The sequence below is a fragment of the Anolis sagrei genome, chromosome 2, assembly GCF_037176765.1.
Source record: "Anolis sagrei isolate rAnoSag1 chromosome 2, rAnoSag1.mat, whole genome shotgun sequence".
NCBI classification, from domain to species: Eukaryota; Metazoa; Chordata; class Lepidosauria; order Squamata; family Dactyloidae; genus Anolis; species Anolis sagrei.
In genome coordinates this window covers 152,197,685-152,219,846 of record NC_090022.1, presented here as the reverse complement: position 1 = coordinate 152,219,846, position 22,162 = coordinate 152,197,685, and the positions used below count along the sequence as shown (strand labels likewise).

Genomic DNA, 22,162 nt, shown 5'->3' with positions numbered 1-22,162 from the left:
TACTCTCTTTATTGTTATTACATTTATCATTTTACACTATGATTACTGTTAGTATTATATTTCCATTATTTTACTCTATTATTTTTATTAAATTTATTATTTTATTCTCTTTATTATTATTGGAAGGACACATAAGCACATTTACATCGAAGGTTAGAATAATGGTTTCATCAGAGTTGGACCATCTTATCTTAAATTACAGTTTTATGTAAATATTCAAAAACATTTAACCTACCGATGTCTCAATTAATGTAATTTTATTGGTATCTATTTTTATTTTGAAATTTACCAGATGCTCACAACCTCTGAGGATGCTTGCCACAGATGCAGGCAAAACGTCAGGAGAGAATGCTTCTAGAACATGGCCATACAACCCGAAAAACCTACAACAATACAGTTACCAGAAGTTGCTGCATTTCCCACTCTCGGCTTATACTCGAGTCAATATGTTTTCCCAGTTTTTTGTGGTAAAATTAGATGCCTCAGCTTATATTTGGGTCGGCTTATACTCGGGTATATATGTTATGTGGATAGAGTTCATGTGAATGGCTGCCACTCATGTTTATGGCGGGGTTGGGAGGGGGAGGGAAGTGTTACACATGAGGGCTCTGTGATGCCTTGGAAAGCTTTCCCTTGCGGATATTTTTCATCATTGCCACAGTCACAACTATCCACTTAGCTAGTAAGATTCCTCTTGGTATTCACCTTCCTCAGCTGAGAAGCGGTGTGTTTGGGGCTTTTTCTCCCCCCAGATAAATAGGGAATGGGTTGAATCGACAAACATCCTGTAGTAGCCACTGATGAGACAAGCCAGATCTTTGGCACTGTTGGATTCCAGCATCAGGGTCAGCACCTTTTAAGGAGGGGCAAACAGAGATTCAGATATCAGTGTGAAACATGAGAAAGGCAGGAGCAAGTACTGGAAAGAAAGCTGTCCTCAGTGCTACTCAGGGACTGCAGCTACCAGCAGCTACTTCTGAGGAGGGCTTCTTCTCGAACTGAAGCAGGACAGAAAAGAGCTAAATCATACTCCCCACTGACTGCAATCCCCACTTCTCCATGCACAGCTCAGTTAGAACCTGCAAACACTGGTGATGCTCAGATAGCCATGCTCTTCTTCCCCTCCATTTGCCATGGGTTCCTTCCTCAATATAGTTTCTGATGTAACCTGCAATCTTAGAGTTCCTTGACTCTTCATGTCATCCACTTAGCACAAGAAGGGTGAACAGGATGTGGCAGCAAATGAAATTCAGAAGCACCATAACAATTGGGGGCTAATGCCCCAAAAACATACACTGACCATTTAATACAGTTTCAAAATGGTATTGAAGAAAGTGGTTTCAGTGTGCAGATTTTTTTTTGTCGTGTCAGGAGCAACTTGAGAAACTGCAAGTTGCTTCTGATGTGAGAGAATTGGCCATCTGCAAGGATGTTGCCCAGGGGACGCCCGGATGTATTGATGTTTTATCATCCTGTGGGAGGCTTCTCTCATGTCCCCGCATGAGGAGCTGGAGCTTAGAGGGAGCTCATCCGAGCTCTCTCCAGATTTGAACCTGTGACCTGTCAGTCTTCAGTCCTGCCGGCACAAGGTTTTAACCCACATAGGAAATCTCGGCTCAGATTGTATGTGAAAATAACTTTAAACTAAGGATCCCAAAATGGATCCCTTGCATAATACGAGGACTTACTGTATATTATATGCATTACATGCTCTTTTTACTCTTGATGTGTGTCCACCCCATTGTAAATTTAAAGGAAGAGTAAGAAATTATCTTGATTGTCCTATCATCTTATACAATCTCTATAGTCTGGCATAAATATACTTGACACAGACAGAAATGTAAAGAACATAAAAGGAAGGTAAGTTAATGTACTTTAATTATTCCAAAATGTTTTAAAATAGAAGTAGATGTGGGGTAAAGTTTAAAATGGACAACAGTTAATAATAATAATAATAATAATAATCATCATCATCATCATCATCATCATCATCTATATAAATAAAAATGTAATGTTCGTTTGTGGGATTAATATAACTCAAAAACCACTGGGTGAATTGACACCAAATTTGGACATAATACACCTATGAGGCCAACAAGTGACCATCACTCCTAAAAGCACTGAAAAACACAGTGTAAGACACTTAAAAAGCCAAAAAAATAAAATAAAAAACACATTACAATGCATGTGCAAAACCACATATACACAAAGATATACACGCACATACACACACACACAAAACACATATCCACAGACTGGGCCACAGCAACGCGTGGCAGGGGACATCTAGTAGTAGTAGTAGTAGTAGTAGTAGTAGTAATAATAATAATAATACTTTATTTATATTCCGCCCTATTGGAGGAAGGGACTCAGGGAGGATTCCAACCACAAAAAGGCAAACATTCAGTGCCTGAATACAACAACTGGTATGAGTTGCAGTCCAACAACATCTGAAAGGCTGCACAGTTCCCATTTTAAAATAATGCTAGAAATAATGTTTGGTTTCTAAGATCTGATATCATCAGTTTCTCTGGAATCCTGGTCTCTCTGAGTGTAAGATAGCAATGTACACTCTTTTTCCAGTTACAGTACTGTGCATTTTAGAAAATTATATAATATTCTTCTCACACCCAGCTATTGTTGAAAGAGGGAATGAAGTTATAATTACCTTTATATCTTGGAGGTAGATTTTTACCATGCTTACTTTTTCAGACTCTTCAGTAAGTTCCAGTTTGCTAATGTTAGCAAATTCTGCCAGCATGGTAATGATGTTGAGTTTGTTGTTAACAACTTGGCTGATTCCATATTTGGCTCCCACCAAGAGGGTGACACATGACTCTCTGTCCTGTAACTACATGGGAGAAAACAGTCTAATACTCATTTCCAGGATGCCTTACCAGAGTCTATCACTAAGTAGCCATTATATTATATGGGCACCTTCCCATTGAGGTATGTTTACACTCCTTAGCACTATGCCCTGTTTAGCCCTAGGTGAAAATTTACATGTTTATCCAAACAGTTTAAACAAATGTATTTAACTGATTGATGGAAACAGTTGGCTGCTGCATATGATACAAGGATCTCTTATTATATTTTGAACACCAAGTTGTTGTTGTAAAATGAAAAGTAGTATAAAAAGTTTTTAATCAGTCAATAATGAGAAGTATGATATTCTGTACTAACTTTATTTTCAAATACTGCTTCACAGCTTCAATATTCTGTATTGTCTTAGCTCTTCCCTAGTGCTCAGAGCAAGACGGCACTCCTTTTCATTCCATATAGAAAAGAAGACTGTACCATCTTTAACACTGGCAACCAGTTAGCTTTCTCCCTTGACCAATCTGCTGTACTGTGATTCCCAATATTTGTGTGGATTCTATTATTAATCATTTATATCCTTAAAGATAATGTCACATACAACTCCTGGAACGATTCCATCAGCGTTGCCTCTGAAAAATCCTCCAAATCTCTTGGGAAGACAAGCAGACAAATGTCAGCGTGCTGGAAGAAGCAAAGACCACCAGCACTGAAGCGATGGTCCTCCGCCATCAACTCCGCTGGACCGGCCAGGTTGTCCGGATGCTTGACCACCATCTCCCAAAGCAGTTGCTCTACTCCGAACTCAAGAACGGAAAGCGGAATGTTGGTGGGCAGGAAAAGAGATTTAAAGATGCGCTCAAAGCCAACTTAAAAACTCTGGCATAGATACCGAGAACTGGGAAGCCCTGGCCCTTGAGCGCTCCAGCTGGAGGTCAGCTATGAGCAGCAGTGCTGTAGAATTTGAAGAGGCACGAATGTAGGGCGAAAGAGAGAAGTGTGCCAAGAGAAAGGCATGTCAAGCCAACCCCGACTGGGAAGGCCTTCCAGCTGGAAACCAATGCCCTCACTGCGGGAAAACATGCAGATCAAGAATAGGGCTCCACAGTCACCTACGGACTCACCGCCAGGACACCGACCTTGGAGGACAATCTTACTCAGACAATGAGGGATTGTCCTAAGTAAGTAAGTATCCTTAAAGACCTGTCTAACTCTAGCTGCAGTTTGAGTTAGTTCTTCCTTGAATCACAGTAACAATGAAAACATTTGATGTTCTGACATCTTCAGTGTTTTTCACAGGCAGTAAAGCAACATGAGAAGGTAGTAGAATTTTAGTTTCCACCAGTAAATGTTGTAAATTATGTTGCAACTGGCTTATCTCTTCTTGTTGTTTTTGTGATTCAGGGAATCCATTTTCTGTCTAGTTATCTCTTCTTGGAAGTTTTGATTACAATCTTTATTGTTCAGACTGACTTAGCTTTGGGGTTGCCTAGAAATGTTATCCAATTGCTAACTTGTGGCTGGCTCAGTCTTTATCCACTTCCAGCAGAGAAAAATGAAAGTCCTACTTTCAACATTGAAAAAAAAAAAGGACAGAGGAGCAAGTGTTAGCTAGCTAGAAAGCTTGTTCTTAAATCTTCTAGTTAAGTTTAGACAGAGATAACTGAGAAGCAAAAAGTTTTGCTTTAAACCAGTGGTTCTTAACCTGTGGGTCCCTAGGTGTTTTGGCCTACAACTCCCAGAAATCCTAGCTAGCTTACCAGCTGTTAGGATTTCTGGGAGTTGAAGGCCAAAACATCTGGGGACCGACAGGTTGAGAACCACTGCCTTAAATTGAGGTGGTTCCCAATGTTTACCTTGTTTTTAAGTTGATTTATTTTTATTAATGGAAGGGTATTTTTTCTTGAAATTCATCCATCCCGAAAGCTGGGGCAGATTTCATAGGGGGTGGGGGGCTAAGATGGTGACCTGAGCTGCTGTCTTATCTGTGACCACTATTCCCTTCTGGGCTCATGGATCACAAAGACAAATATTGGGTCATGTGGATAATCCTTTGCTCCTTCTACACCCAGAAAGAGTGATGCCAGTTTTGGAGCCTCTGAAACCAGCTTTTCTCTTGGGGTGTTGTAGGTTTTTCGGCTGTATGGCCATGTTCTAGAAGCATTCTCTCCTGACGTTTTGTCTGCATCTGTGGCAGGCATTCTCAGAGGCTGTGAGGTCCTCACAACCTCTGAGGATGCCTGCCACAGATGCAGGCAAAATGTCAGGAGAGAATGCTTCTAGAACATGGCCATACAGCCCAAAAAACCTACAAAAACCCAGTGATTCTGGCCACGAAAGCTTTTCTCTTTACTCCCACATTGAACTGTAGTGACAGAGAAATTGTACTCCAATCCATGTCCCAAAGTCATAGCCATTTCTTCCAACACCTCGCTGCCATCTCCTGGTATTTGCTAATGAACAGATATCTAACTTTGTGTAGTGGTATAGAAGGCTCTGGCATGCCCAAATGTAGAATCCAATGTATTTCCACGCATTTTTGATTACTTACAGAAAGACCTCAAGAATCACTGCCAAGTTCTGACTTGTGTCCCATTAGGACAAATTTGCAGTGTTAGAAGTTTATGCAGTAAACACAACAGAGAAAATACACTTGAGATAGTTTTAAAAGAGTATTGTTTTATAACATAAGCCAAAGAATAACCTTACCATGAGTGTTGCATTGAAAGTTTTCCCTCCATAAAGTTTGAGGTCTCCGAGAATCTGGAGATAACACAGTCTCACTTGTGCTGCTGAAAGGAGGTGCTGAAATGTTGAACAGAAATTGAAGAAAAACATTAACATAAGCAGATACTGTTTAAGGAAAGGATGTTGGGAGTTGCTGGAGAACTTAGGCCAGTGGTTCTTAACCTGGGGTCCCCAGATGTTTTTGGCCTACAATTCCCAGAAATCCCAGGAAGTTTAACAGATGTTAGGATTTCCGGGAACTGAAGGCCAAAACATCTGGGGACCCACAGATTGAGAACCACTGACTTAGGCTCTCCTGATGTTTTGACAAAGCAAAGCTTTGGACAGCAATGGTAAATGTCCAGTGGAGTGGTTGTTCCATGTCTCTCCCATATTACGAAGGTTGAAAAAAAAGTAATGCCTCCACCTTTGTAACTCAAGAGATGGCAGTACTGATATGCAGCAGGTACTGGCTTGTTCAGTAGACTCTCCTCTACAGTTCCATTTTGGAGGGAAGTCTTAGAATTGAATGGCTGTGTTGTTAAAGTGCAAAGTATGGAACCCTGCGCAGACAGTCGGTCAATGTGACTTAAGCAACATGCAGTCATTGAACTGACAGCAAAAGGTGTTACCTCAACATCTTTAAACTTACTCGCCCAACAACACACAGTACTCACATCAACACAATCACCATAAACAGCTTGCTTTCGCTGATGAATCTCCTGTGGGGTGACACAGGATTCAGTGACTGCACATCGCTTAAGTAGCATTGACCGACGATCTGTGCAGGGTTCCATACTTCGCACATTAACAACACAAGTGTTCAATGCTAAGGCTTCCTGCCAAAATGGAACTATAGAGGAGAGTCTACTGAACAAGCCAGTACCTGCCGCATACCAGTACTGCCACCTGTTGAGGAGTTACAAAGGTGGAGGCATTACTTTTCACTCAACCCTCGTATGTGGAAACCTTGAATGTGGGAATGTGCTTATAAAATTCCAATTTCAGAATGCATCCTATACAGGACAACCATATCAAAGAATGTGGCATACATGGTTAACCCAGCAATGTTACTTCCTTAGGTAGCCTTTCACCTTTGTACTAAACCCATATACCTTTTGTCTTGGATCCAGCAAAAGTTGATTCCTCTTCATGTGAAAGCTAATGGCTTTTTTGATGTCCTTGCCTCTCATGTTTCGGAGCAGTGTTGGGGAGATAAAGTTTTCTATGCCCCAGTCTTTCCTGAAGCAAAAAAGAAATAGAAGGGAAAAGGAATCCTAAGGGGATATTTCTGCAGAATTCCTTATATTTAAAGTACAATATCCATGGATTTGATAATTACAATTTCACTTAGTCATGCTAGTGTTTGTGAGCCTCTCTAGGTTCAGCATTATTCTATGGTATGCTAGTCAAAGTATAGTCAAAATAGAGAGTTCACTGTTATCACTGTTATGTTAATCAAATTAACATGTGTAATAAGTTTTGAAAGAGGAAATAGCAGGTCTGTCTTAAACAAGAAATATTTATAGAATCATAGATGGGCTAAGCCCATCCAGTCCAACCCCCTGTCATGCAGGAGCACATATTTATTTGTTCTTGTTGGGAAAAGAAATGGAAACGTCTAAAATAAGGTCACGACTTTCACCCCCTATTTTTTGTATCATATAATCATAGAGTTGGAAGAGACTTCGTGGGCCATCTAGCCCAACCCCCTGCCAAGAAGCAGGAAAATTGCATTCAAAGCACCCCCGACAGATGGCCATCCAGCCTGTTTAAAAGCTTCCAAAGAAGGAGCCTCTACCACACTCTGGGGCAGAGAGTTCCACTGCTGAATAGCTCTCACAGTCAGGAAGTTCTTCCTAATGTTCATGTAGCCTGGTCATGTAGCCTGGTCAAGAATTCGATAAAACTCTAAAATCTGTAGATCTCATTGATTTTGTTTCTATTCATGGACTAGCTCGGCTATCTTTTTTCCTATCTAACTAGGTCATTTGCCCTATTTGACCTGCTCTACAAATTCATTAAATGAATTAATAGCCTTATTTATTTAGGCTTGTTTGCTTTTTAAAAACAGGGTTGTTGTAGGGTTTTTGGGCTGAATGGCCATGTTCTAGAAGCATTCTCTTCTGACATTTTGCCTGCATCTATGGCAGGCATCCCCAGAGGTTGTGAGGTCTGTTGGAAACCAGGAAAATCGGGTTTATATATCTGTGTGAAGTCCAGGGTGGGAGAAAGAATTCTTACCTGTTGGAGCTAGGTGTGAATGTTTCAATTGGCCACCTTGTTTAGCATTTGATGGCCTGGCAGTTTTTAGGTGTGGCTTGTTCCTGCTTGGGGAATTATTTTGTTCAGAGGTGATTAGCTGTCCCTGATTGTTTCCTCTCTGGAGTTCCCCTGTGTTTGAGGGTTGTTTTATTGTTATAAGTTTAGACTTTTTAAAAAATACTGGTAGCCAGATTCAGTAAAAACTATTTATTGAATTTCGATCATACCTTTCTCCTCAATATTAGATAAAATATTAGATAAAATATGGCTATAATTTAGATACAATTAAGAGACATGCATGACCAACAACCATAATATAATCAAGCCATGAACACAAGTTAAATAATAAATAGCACAACTGGGAAAAAACATGAAAAAACGTATAGTAGGACCTCCACTTTAATGACAATGAGAAGCACAACAAATGTAGGATAAGCAGCAGCAGATTTGAGGCCCTTCCACACAGCCATATAACCCAGAATACCAAGTCATACTATCCCACAATATCTGCTTTGAACTGGATATTTATTTATCGTGTCATGAGCGAACCAAAACAGTTGTATTTCATTAAAAACAAACAAACAAAACACAAAGTTTGCAGACTTGGTATTCTATTAAATGCCCAGTAAGTAGCTGGTCACTTGGAGTGCCTCTAGTGTTGCTCCATTGTGCATGTGGCAGGGCTCAGGTTGCACTGTAATAGGTCTGTGGTCTGCTCTTCTCCACACTCCCATGTCATGGATTCCACTTTGTGGCCCCATTTCTTAAGGTTGGCTCTGCATCTCGTGGTGCCAGAGTGCAGTCTGTTCGAAGTCGCCCAGTTTTCTGTGTGCCCAGGAGGGAGTCTCTCATTTGGTATCAGCCACTGATTGAGCTTCTGGATTTGAGCCTGCCACTTTTGGACTCTCGCTTGCTGAGGTGTTCTAGCGAGTGTCTCTGTAGATCTTAGAAAACTATTTCTTGATTTAAGTCGTTTACGTGCTGGCTGATACCCAAACAAGGGATGAGCTGGAGATGTCGCTGCCTTGGTCCTTTCACTATTGGCTGCTACTTCCCGGCGGATGTCAGGTGGTGCAATAACGGCTAAGCAGTGTAATTTCTCCAGTGGTATAGGGCGCAGACACCCCGTGATAATGTGGCATGTCTCATTAAGAGCAACATCCACTGTTTTAGTGTGGTGAGATGTGTTTCCACACTGGGCATGCATACTCAGCAGCAGAGTAGCATAGCGCAAGGGCAGATGTCTTCACTGTATCTGGTTGTGATTCCCAGGTTGTGCCAGTCAGCTTTCGTATGATATTGAATTAAGTTATCCGAGTCCCTTCTGCCATATATTCCAAGTCAAAGCAGATTTATTCAGCTGTGTGGAAGGGGACTTAGAAATTCAGTGATACAATATATTAATCAAATCTGGAAGTGAATTGTAATTTGCATTTCACCAATGGATTTTAACTTGTATTTCAACTCTGTGTATCTTGTTGTATGTGTTTTAATGGTGTTTTAACTCTTTGTTGATACAAAAGTTACACCTGTCCGATGATAATTGCTACCACAATAAAAAGTATCAACAAAGACTGGCCTTGCTTCCTTTGGCAGGGAGTTCCAGAGTCTGGGAATAGCCACTAAGAAAGCCTTGCATTCTTCACGATCTAGTGGAATTTACAAAAATACACTTTGCCACTTACTCTATATATTTCAGAGAGACTTTCTGTGGCTGAGCGCAAGTGATGATGCGTTCCTGTATGTGCAGCGCAGCCAGCCTCAAAGCGACACTGCACTTCATCTCGACAGCAAATCTTTCCTGAAGCACATCACTGCAGCTCTGAAATAGACAGGACCAAGTTAGCAAGAGCAGAGAAGCAGGCAGTTATTTGTCCCAGGCTAAACTCTCCCCACTTCCCACCATATCATGACGGGTCAACAGTTTGACTCTTGACAGCATTGAGTAACTAGGTTGCTTACCTTCCTTGCATTGTGGTGGAATTCGGGGCTGGGTCACACATGCATGTCCTTCACTTATGGATTACAGCACCAAGCGCCAACCTGCCTGTGTGAATGGGCTTCACAGATCAAGCAGATACATAGAGCTTCCACATCACTGCAAGAATAATATTCTTCAGTGGAGTCTTTACATAGCCATTGGTAGATGGTGATGGTGGTGATGGTAATGATAATAAAAAATGGGAAGGTTTATGCATGTATGAAACCAGCCCAAAGATTTCATCCAACTTTTTCTCTGATGGATGGATACATGAAAATAATGCTTAGTGACTTCTCACAGGAAACCAGTTGGCAACTGTGTGGACAGAATGATGAACGAGATAGGCTTTGGGTCATATACAGCAGGGTTCCCTTTGTAGTCTTTTGAAAAAAATTAATTTTCAATTTATACAACAAAAAAGGCGAAAGGGAAAACAGGGAAGAGGAAAAAATAAAAAAGGGTAGATGGAAATATTGTTAGTAGATTAAACCGTGACAAATATTAACCTTATTTACTCAAATCTAATGCTCACCTCTTTTTTTGGCTAAATTATCTTGCAAAAACTACAGTGCACATTTGATTTGCATCATTCAGTCATCTTTATGTATGTGTTTTATATAAGGAGTGATTTGAGAAATTGCAAGTCACTTCTGGTGTGAGAGAATTGGCTGTCTGCAAGGATGTTGCCCAAGGGATATCTGGGTGATTTATGTTTTACCATCCTTGTGGGAGGATTCTCTCATGCCCCCGCATAGGAAGATGGAGCTGGCAGACAGCTCACCCCGGTCCCCGGATTTGAATCGCTGACCTTTTGGTCAGCAGTCCTGCCGGCACAAGGGTTTAACCCATTGTGACACTAGGGGCTCCTATCTTAGTCAAAGTGAAAAGGGAAGCTGCTTCAAGAGCAGCTGGCGATCCTATTTGAAGGACATTATCTCTAATTTGATTGTCATGGCTCAATGGTATGGCATTCTGGGATTCATAGTTTGGTGAAGCACCTGCATTTTCCAGCAGAGAAGGCTCAAGACCTTGTCAAACCACAGCCTCCATGATTCCATAGCCTTGAACCAAAGCATCACAGATGCACTCCAAGGTTTTATTTTTCATTGCTGAAACTTTGATGTTCCAACACTTTTGTTTTTAAAGAAGGAATTCCAAGCAGGCAGCAACTGTAATGGCAAAAAGCCGGTGTGCATTACATTCAGCAGCAAATCCTTTTTTTTTGTTTTGGCTTCAGGGTTTTAAGTTTTGAATTGCGCATTAGATTTAATGGTGCGTTAGACTCGAGTAAATACGGCAAATATGTCACAAAAGAAAAGCACAAGGGGTATTCTCATATTATCTTTAATTTATCTACCAGGAAGAAATCCTGATTTAGCTTCATGGATCCAGGTTTTAAATATCTTTTTAAAGTCTACCAGCCAGTATATTTGAATAAATTTTATAGTCCACGTTTAACAATGAAATTGGTCCACAGTGATGATCTCTCTATCTTCTTCTCGAATCAGTGTTATCGTAGCTTCTTTCCAAGATTCTTTTATCTCCTTTGTTTGTATAACTGAGTTCATTATCATATGTAGCTAAAGGGCTAATTCATCCCCAAATGTTTTATAAAATAGTGCTGTATATCCGTCTGGTCCTGGGCGTTATTATCCTTTAAATTTCTTATTGCTGTAGTGACTTCCTGTATCATGACAGGATTATTCAGGATATCTCATTCTTCCTTTGCTAACCTTGGTAATCTTTCTCTCTATAAGTAGTCTATAATTTCTTATAGAGGTATTCTTCTCTTAGTGTATAAATCTTGAAAAAAAGCATATAAAACTTCTGTATAATTTTGATTTCTTGACCTTTTCTCTTCACCACATTTCCTTTGTCTTGCCTTTTTAAAATGTAGCTGCCAACCACTTCTCTGGTTTGCTGGCAAATTCAAAGTGCTTTTGTTTAGCAAATTTCAGTTTTATTTTCATTTGATGTGTTAATATCATTTATGCTTGAAGTCCTAATTGTTTCAAGTCTCGAATTATTTTAACATTGGTTGGTTGAATTTTACTTTCCACCTCTTTTTCTTTAATTCCTTCTTGGATTTGATCAATCTTTTCTTGATTTTGTTTATTTTCTTGTGTATTAAATTGTATTCATCTTCCTCTTATATAAGCTTTTAATGTATCCATTTTATATTAGTAGACACTCCTTTCATTTCGTTAGTCTTAAGCAATTCTTTCATTTCTACTTTTATTTATTTTTTTACACATTTTCTATTTTTAAAAAATAGATATTCATTTACTTTCCAAACAAAATGTTTAATCTCATTTGAAATTAGAGAATGGTCTGAAATTATTTTCAGATGTATTTCTGTATTTTTCACTAGTCCCATTTGAAATCCATATTCTATCAATCCTTGAATATGCCTTGTATCTATATGAGTAGAAGGTATAGTCCTTTTCGTTTCTCTTCATTTCTCGCCACGGGTATTTTATTCCATATTCTTTCTGCAAACTCCAAAAGGTTTTTGAGAATTCTTCTTCCACTTTTTGCAGGATCTTCCCTCATCTTCTATCCAAGAATGGATCAACAACTGCATTGAAGTCACCTAGGAATAGTAAGTGAGTATTCTACTTCTTTTAACTTGTGATTTATTTTATCAATTTTTTTATTTATCTGCATTGGTCATATACATTGACTATCAAAACCTTTTTTGTCTACTACTTGCATCATCAGCATTTGATATCTTCCTTCTTTGTCTTCTTTGATTAGTTGGGGTGGTCAAGTTTCTTTAATGTGTAATACTAAACCATTTTTCTTGATTCTATTTGACGTTATAAATTATTTTCTCAATCTTTTTATATCAATTATTTTCTATTGACTTCCATCAACAGCGGATCTGAACCAAACCTTGCTCACATGACCATCAGGTGGGGTTTGGGGGGGCAATGACAGAGGATGATGGGAGTTATAGTTCACCCACTTGTGAACTGCACTGTGAACATGACAGTTCATATATCTCAGTGGTACTCAACCTGGGGTCCTCAGATGTTTTTGGCCTTCAACTCCCAGAAATCCTAACAGCTGGTTAACTGGCTGGGATTTCTGGGAGTTGTAGGCCAAAAACATCTGGGAACCCCAGGTTGAGAACTACTGATATATCTGGACCAAACTTTGTACACATATCCATCATGACTAATTACTGACAGGCTTGGAGGGAGGGGGTTGAACTGTGATTATGGGAGTTATACTTAAATCACATCCAGATAACGCTGCAATATCCACTGATGATAGACCTGGACCAAACTTGGCACACATACCCATTATGAGCAAATGCTAGCACTGTTTGGGGGCAATGATACAGGATTGCGGGAGTTAGGGTTTACCCACATTCTTATGCCTTTTCTAATGGGTTCCTTCATAAAACCGAAAACCAAACAATGGCTGCTTCTAATGTTTATTCTTACAAAATCCCTAACCCGGGCCATCACTGGGGACCTAACCTAGTCACGTAAATAAAATGTAAGTTAGATTTTCTGAATTTGATTAGAATGTGAACTGATTTCATAAGCGTTCCCAAAACTCTACATTTGTATCATTTAAAAAATTAAATAATTTAAAAATAATTTATTATTTTCATTGGCTCTGCGAACTATACATACAAAATCTCTGAAGATTTTTTTTGTCACTCATGCTGAAATCCTGGCCAAGGCAAAGAGGACTGTTGTGTGATATATAATGTGTTACCACATCACCTGTAAAAAGAGATACTCGAAGGCAACTGGATCTTGTTGAAAAAGATGCAAGGGATCCTTGGGCATAAAGCAGATTCTGAAGAGGCACCGATAATCATGAGACTCTTTTCTTTGAACTACCTGAAAAAGAAAGAGAATGAGGACTATGATGTGGCCATTTGGTCCAGAATTTGGCTTAAGAATATTTGATTTTTTTAAAAAAAGGAATTTTCGTATGGTTGCATAAGAAAGTTGTTTGGAAAAAGCATGGCTAATTCCCAAGAAAAATCGAGAAGATAGAAAAATTGTATAATAAGATTTCAACTAGTTAATCAAGTGGCACATTCTTCCCTCTGTGAATGATGTACTTGGAAGAGCAGATATTTCAGAATGAAAACGTAAATACTAAGAGCAGTTCCACGTGATCTCTCTCTATTTTTAAAAGTAGCCATATTGTTTTTAGTATGTTGAGATGCTAAAAACAATATGGCCACAATAATGGGTGATGTGGGAGCCTCTTGGGGTTGAAGACAGGTTGTAAATGCTTGAAGCAAACAAATACAAATACACTGCACGCCAGGATATTTTATGCTGTTGTAAGCTTCAGTTGGGAAGTGCTAAGAAGAAAACGGAACAGGAATGCATTTTGTATCACAGAAAAACCGAGCAATATTGCTCTGCCAAACATCACCTCCAGTTACTTATTGATCTGCCCATATATATAATATATATTCCTAATTTTGAGAGCCAAAAGCATGGGAAATAGGTTGTTGAGTCCTCCTTAAAAACTGTCAATGTTTCCCTACGTCTAGTGGAACTTTAGGCCATTGTGATAATAAAAGCCTAAGCTATAGACTACCCACAGAAGCAAAGCTATGTAATTATCTATTCTAGGAGATGGATCTAGCAGTTTCCCCAAAACTAGGAGCTATATACAATAATACACTGGCATGGAACAGCTGCACATTCCCTTAAACTTCTCTATTATTTTAAATAAAATACTAAAAAAGGTTTCTAGTATTTCTAGCCCCTAGGAGTGAGAAAAGCAGTATAGAAATACTGGAAATAAATAGACCGTTTATTATTTACTAGCTGTCCCCTGCCAAGCCTTGTTCTGGCCCAGTCTGTGTATATGTGTTTTGTGTATATATATATGTGTGTGTATATATTTGTGTATATATGTGGTTTTGCACATGCGTTGTAATAAATTTTTAATTTTCTGGCTTTTTAAGTCTCTTCTATTGTGCTTTTCAGTGTTTTTGTGAGTGATGGTCACTTGTTGGCCTGATAGGTGTTTTGTGTCCAAATTTGGTGTCAATCTGTCCAGTGGTTTTTGAGTTATGTTAATCCCGCAAACAAACATTTCATTTTTTATTTATATAGATTCATTTATTTACTACATCTATATCCCACCCTTCTCGACCCCGAAGGGAACTAAAGGTGGCTTACAGCAGAGGCAAATTCAATGCCTTAAACAATTCAACAATTAAATAACATTTAGTTTAAAATCTAAATGAGGTTAAAAGCAATTGAAACATAAACAATACTACTTACAGCTATAAAATCACATTATTCACAATCAAGCTCGGGCCATTCCAATGATTGTTTCACATAAATCCAAGTCATCTATTGCACTGTATTAGTTGCCGAAGGCTTGGTCACAAAGCCATGTTTTCACTTTTTTTCTGAAAGTCACGAGGGAAGGGGCTGATCAAATATCATTGGGGAGGGAGTTCCATAGCCGAGGAGCCACCACTGAAAAGGCCCTGTCAGTTTCACAAGGGCCCTATTCACACCTCAGAATTATAGCAATATCCCATGAGACTGTTTAGGGAGGGGAACTGATAATTCTCAGCCATAGAACTCTAGTGCCTCGCTAGTCTATAAACCCCAGGCTGAGATGCTGTGAGTTGTCCCAAGTCAGCCAATGGGTTTTCAATGTCGGGTGGGGATTTATGTGGGGATTTGTAAAAAGTCACCATGATGTAATGGGTTGACTGGAAAGGTATGTGATGGCAGCTGATTGGCTGAAAATGCCAGGAGCCAGAATTCGGATTGGCTACTATCTTTAGCTTGATGCTGAGAGAAATGGTTTTAACTGCCATTTTCACCTCAGAGAGTGAAGAGAGTGCTGACTGGAAACAGTCAAGAAGGAAATGGCTACCAACTCTCTGAACCCTGATCATTTCTGAGGCATGAAGCATATTGTAAATACTGTTTAAAAGGGCTGTTTATTCCCTATGTTTTCTGTAAGAAATCAGAGACTGCTATATATATTGTTGCTCCATTTGACCTTTTGAAATGCAGTAAAGATACTTACTCATTACACAAATCTGAGTGACACATTATTATAATGCAGGGTATATTTTGGTTCAGAAACTGTGGTAAAGCTTCTGTTTATTTACATTTACAACCTCCAACAATTTGAACCTTGGTCTTCTAGAGTCCTAGTCACACTACTATACTACCAGGGCTGGCAGAGGACTCCTTTACATTTAATGGTTGTGTAGAATAAAAAAAGAATTTTAGCAGGTATTGATTGATACCTCATTTTGTGACATGCTGAAATTCTCTCTTCTAAATACACAGGTACAGGAATTTTCTTGAGTGTCTTAAAAATCTATATATCAGGCTTTGCAGATGGGGAGTGCCTCAAATGAAAAGGTCAATCAACCAGACACTCATTTTCCCAAACAATGTCCACATCAAAGTGGCTTTTATTCCTCAGGGAATCGACTATCTTTCTACACACGTGGAAAACTTGAAGTCCTCCAGATGTTGGATCATCATCTCGTACCAAGAGGTCATCTGGACAGGACCTAAAAGGATCTGAAATCTAATAACATCTGAATAGCCAGATATTCAAACCCCTAAACTAGCAAAACTGCTAAAGAAGACATTGATAGATGCCTTCAGAGCATTGAGACTGACCTGTTCAATGAGTTCATCCTCATGGAGAAGAAACATCTTTAAAATATTATACTGCTCTTCCAGCACCAAGGCAAAATGGTCAATGCTCCGAATGGAAAGCTTTTCTTTCAAGGTAAGAATTATGTCCTGCAAATCATTGATGGAAAAAATAACAAATTAAATAATGTAAATACACTGAGAGAATTGTCTAAGTGCCTGTACAATATAATTGAAATTCTCAGTTTTTCACAGAGGTGACCCTACATATCACATAAGATGAAACAGACAGTCCTTTTGGCGAGGCATCAGGTGCAGCCTCGCCAAAAGGACTGTCTGTTTCATCTTATGTGATATGTAGGGTCACATAAGTAGAGAGTAGAGAAGTCGATCTCACCCGTATTGTAGAATCCACTGGAGAGCTATTCCAAGCATGCAATATTTATTCCAGTTTCCACAAGCTGAGTGAGAGTGTAAAGTTTGTCTGTTTCAGCTACTCTGACTACTAATTCCAGGAGCTGCTCAACGATTCCAGTCCAAAAATTTCAAGGACAACTGATGATGACAGCAAAATGCAGGTGCAGGGAGATTTGAATTAAAATAAACTTGGGAGTACAATTTGAGGGAGAAAGTTGTATGTTTAAGAATAATCTCAGGCCCCATCCCTAATGCCATTCAATGCGGGGGGGGGGGGGGGAGTGTTCATGTCAGGAGCGACTTGAGAATCTGCAAGTCGCTTCTGGTGTGAGAGAATTGGCCGTCTGCAAGGACGTTGCCCAGGGGACGCCCTGATGTTTTATCATCCTTGTGGGAGGCTTCTCTTATGTCCCCACATGGGGAACCAGAGCTGACAGAGGGAGCTCATCCATGCTCTCCCTGGATTTGAACCTGTGACCTGTTGGTCTTCAGTCCTGCCGGCACAGGGGTTTAACCCATGTGTCACCGGGGGCTCCATTCAATGCAGTGTAGGAAACAGATTAACCTGGAGTGTCCAAATAACACACCAAGCCAATCTGATTCAACCTGTAAGAAACCTGATTATCCTGGGTTTTTCTAGTTTTTTAAAAAAACACCTTACTGGAAGATCGAAGCCTTTGTTGGTATGAAGGCAACAAAGACTGTTGCCTGGGATCACCATTTGTGATCCCAAGAGACAGTTCTCACAGGCATCCCTCCTCCTCAGTCTCAGGCAAATTGGGAAGGAGGGATGGCAGTGCTAGTCTTCCTTACCTGTCTCCCATTTTAAAATAGAGACAAACCCTCCATATGGCGGCATGACACTTGGCTTTATCTTCCTGGGGGTTCAAACTGAAATTACAGAGTTTTGGACAGGGTAAGGGGGATTTCCCCCTCCAAAGCTTATGTGGGTATCTGGCCACCCACCAGCCAAAATGGTGTACTTTTATCCCCCTGTGTGGCCAAGAAATACAGAGTATACAGTGGCAGATAGGAAGGTGCTCCAAAGGGTCACCACTTCTGCACAGAGAATAATTGGTTGCCCTCTCCCCTCTTTGGAAGAACTTTATGGGCCCTGCAGCCTTAAAAAAGCTCAGAGCATTCTTGGGGATCAATCTCACACAGTATATTCTTTTTTTTTTTTTTAATTGCCATCTGGCAGACGATACAGGGAGACAAAGACAAGGACAGACTGAGAGATAGTTTTTATCTTAGAGTTATAACTATATTGAACTCTGTGGTTTCACACTGATGTGACACTGGGGGCGGTGCGGTGGTGGTTGAGGTGCGGAGGGATGGGAAAGCATTTAATTTTATCATGCAATAGCACAATGACAATAAAGCTATTCAATAAATGTCAGTGTATTGTTGAAGGCTTTCATGGCTGGAATCACTGGGTTGTTGTACGTTTTTTGGGCTATATGGCCATGTTCTAGAAGCATTCTCTCCTGATGTTTTGCCTGCATCTATGGCAAGCATCCTCGGAGCTTGTGAGGTCACAACCTCTGAGGATGCTTGCCATAGATGCAGGCGAAACATCAGGAGAGAATGCTTCTAGAACATGGCCATATAGCCCGAAAAACCTACAACCCATTTTAAATGTCATTTTCTCTGCATTTTCAGCAGCATAGAGGGATCCTTAATAAAACATAATTGTGTGCATATTTGTATACTGCAATGCAGTCATGAGATAAATATTAAAATGCATTGTCTATTTGCTATAGGAAAATCTCACCTGTCATAAAGCCAAAAAGTCCCTGCCAAAAAGACTGTCATTCATTCCCTCTTTTTTCCCCTTCTCAGCCAAGCACTAACTTGTGCAGCAGGTTTTCAGTAAAGCTCTCTCTTCATCCCCTCCACCCCATAATACACCTCATGTAGGGGCCTTTGATATACAAACATACATATATACAGAAAGAGGGAGTAGATACAATTGTAGATTCAAACTCAACATACTTTGACAGTTGTGCTGGTTTCAAATTTGAAAGCTTTAGTCTGCCCGTTTTCCAAGTACACCTTGAGAACGTTAGGCATGCACAGGAGAGAACTGCCCTGGAAAACAAAACAAAACAAACAAACAAAAACCCATCTAGTTAGTATGCAGGATATCTGGCTCTCGCATTCTGTTCAACTTCTAGATGTCATTCCTTCTAGAAATGTAATTTCAGAAGACCAATAAAGATCTCCATACCCCCTGGATAAAATTATAATGTCATAATCTATGCTGATTAAGAGACAGTAATCTGTCATAATCTGTGGCTCTAAGACATACTTTGCTCATGCTGGGCATAAATCTGGGAATTTGTGTCACAATTATTTTATTTATTTATTTACAGTATTTATATTCCTCCCTTCTCACTCCACAGGGGACTCAGAGAAGATTACAATGTGCATATACATGGCAAACATTCAATGCCACAGACACACAACATATATAGACAAACATACAGAGGCCATTTAACATTCCAGCTTTCATGAGGGTATTCTGGCCACCAGGGGAGCTGTTGCTTCACCGTCCATTTGTGACACTGATGAGGTACTTCCTCATTCTTTGCAGGCTTGCTGGAGATTTTTATGGCATCGTAAATTAGTTAAATTAGCCTCTCCGCATAGGCGGTACCTAAATTTCCTACTTGACAGATACAACTGTCTTTCGGGCTGCAAAGGTCGACAGCAAGCTACACAAATTGGTCGGAAGCTCACTCCGACCCGGGCTGGCTTTGAACTCATGATCTTTCGGTCAGTAGTGATCTTAATGCGGCTGACTCCCAGCCCCGGTGCGTCACAGTCCTGGTGCACAGCAGAAAATAAGTTTTCCAACAGTATTTATTTATTTATTTGCTTTATTTTTATACCGCATTTTTCAGCCTAAATCAGTGACTCAATGCGGTTTACAATGCAATTTATATAACAATAACAATTAGGTTAAAACACAACATACACGACAGACAATACAAGACAAAACAACGTGGTCATCAACGCCTCAGTAAAATCAGATTCCGTTCTCATAATCCTTCTAACATTCCTTTGTTCATTTATACCGTCTTCATGAGTTCAGCTGCCTTGTTGACCGAACGCCTGTTCATAGAGCCACGTCTTGACCCTCCTCTGGAACTCCAGCAACGAAGGGGCCTGCCTGATGTCTACGGGTAGGGCATTCCATAGCCGAGGGGCCACCAGTTGTGAAGTCTGAAGAAGTAACTTTTTGGTGCTACTACTCCCACAAATCTCCAGTCAGGGTGGCTATGGGGCTGTTGCAAATTCTGTTCTGTTGTGTTTTAGATTAAGCTGTCAAACCACATTTAGATAAAATCTGGTTTTATTGTTTTTTGATGGTGTCTCTTGGAATCTGGTAGACAGGGAAGCAACTGACAAATCCATAGCTGAATGGCAAACAGAACATCCCCAGCTAAATAGAGATCCAGGAGATGCACTGCAGTCTCATGGGCGTGACACAGTACACCCATCCAGAGCTTATTGTTTATCCTGCAAACAACCTTAGATGACCCAACCCTCACGTATAATTTTGCCACAAGACAATGAACAAGAATTACCCTGGAAAATTAAGGCTGAAAAGCATTTGGCCTCATCAACAATTTATGCCTTCAGTTCAAGAGTTGATATTTCTGCTCTGTGAAAGCACTCCTGGGCCTTTTCCAAATAAAACTCTCTTTCCAAGCAATGCTCCCTTTGAAATGGCCATAGTGATGGGTTCTTTCAAGCAGATTATTACGCAGTTTCTGGAAACTACTAAAAATTCCCAGGAATGCTCCTTTGCAGTATTGGCACAGTAGCTGTGTTTGGAGCAGTGGTTCCCATCCTCTTTTTGACCAGGGACCACTTAACCAGGGACCACTCTCCAACATTCGTACCAAAAGGGTTACGAATCAGTTTTTGGTCAACTTTAGATTCAGTTTGGTTATTTGGAGTGCTGATTCAGAAAATTACATTGGATGGAACACATCAGTTCTAGATTCTGATACAGGACATATGCCATCCAGTAGTCGCCATCTGCTCACCCACAGAAAACCATATTTAATAATCTAGAGCCACGGACCTTATTTTAGGCCTCACGGCCCACCAGTGGGCCGTGGGCCACAAATTGGGAACCACTGGTTTAGCGGGATACTCACAAGTGAAAATTATCTTCCATTTCTAATCTTTGCGTATCCATATGTGCTTATAATTTTGGACAGAGAAGAAAAGACAAGGTTGGTGAAGGCATGGGTGGTATATATATAAGCTTCCCACATGTTTGCAGCTCCTATATATATGTGTTTTTGAACATGCGATGATTTGGTGGGGGGATAAAACAATTTCTGTCTTTGCTCGGTGTCACATTTCCTCATTTCAGAATAGTGTAGAAATGTTTGACTTCAATTTCTAGCATATCCAGACATAAGAAGCAATGTGCACTTGAAAAGGAATTTATGGGGATACCTCCCATGATATAACATTTAATGGTTTTGGAGAAAGGTTTGTGACACCTCTGTTCCTTCCAGGAGATGTGAATGTTTTGAACTACAGCATATGGAGTCCTCCAGAAACTAGAGCTGTAATCCAAAAAGTTACTTATATAAGCTCTGAAGAACCATAGAGCCTCAAACCTCTCACCATGTATCATTTAAACTTTTATATGTATTGTCGAAGGCTTTTATACTTCATATTGTTTTAAATGTCATCTTTTACTTTATATCGTAAGCTGCTTTGACTCCCATTCAGGAGAAAGGGAAGATATAAATTAAAATAATTGAATGAATAAACTTTTAAAAAAGAATGCTGAGGTGGTTGATTTCTTGACTCAACCATTATTTTCTGCGCAAGGAATGGAAGCAAACCTGTGACATTCTAGTATGAATATTGAAGAGGCCCTGATCAATTCAAATTCAGCACCATAGCTACCTCTTTTAAAGTTCGGACAAAACCCAGGCAGATTCAGCACCCCACTGACATGGAAGACACTAGTTGTCATTGGCATACACAGTTTTGGGCAATAGTCATACATGTTGGACATTTCTTCTCCAAAATGCTTGGGACCAGAAGTGCTTTGGATTGTTGGAATACCTATATTTGTATTTAGGGGCTTAATGAAATGTCTTGGAGATGGGACCCAAGTCAAAACACCAAATTCATAAATGTTTCATAGACACCTTATACACATAACCTGAGGGTCATTTTATAAACAATATTTCAAATACTTTTGTGCAGGAAACAAAGCTTGTGTACACTGAACCATCGGAAAACAGTGATCACAATGTGAGTCACACATATAGATGATTTTGGAATATTT

At 39.9% G+C, this 22,162-nt stretch overlaps 1 protein-coding gene across 1 annotated transcript in view; it reads right to left on the bottom strand.

The window, feature by feature from the left end:
* Positions 1 to 22,162, bottom strand: part of FRMPD1 (FERM and PDZ domain containing 1) — a 93,258-nt gene that overhangs the window by 10,838 nt on the left and 60,258 nt on the right. The window contains exons 8-15 of the mRNA XM_060763759.2: positions 18,829 to 18,924; positions 16,441 to 16,566; positions 13,531 to 13,650; positions 9,495 to 9,631; positions 6,660 to 6,786; positions 5,527 to 5,622; positions 2,669 to 2,851; positions 706 to 853 (exon numbers count right to left, since the gene is read on the bottom strand). Coding sequence (XP_060619742.2) covers positions 706 to 853; positions 2,669 to 2,851; positions 5,527 to 5,622; positions 6,660 to 6,786; positions 9,495 to 9,631; positions 13,531 to 13,650; positions 16,441 to 16,566; positions 18,829 to 18,924 — 1,033 coding nt within the window. The remainder of the gene's footprint in view (positions 1 to 705; positions 854 to 2,668; positions 2,852 to 5,526; positions 5,623 to 6,659; positions 6,787 to 9,494; positions 9,632 to 13,530; positions 13,651 to 16,440; positions 16,567 to 18,828; positions 18,925 to 22,162) is intronic.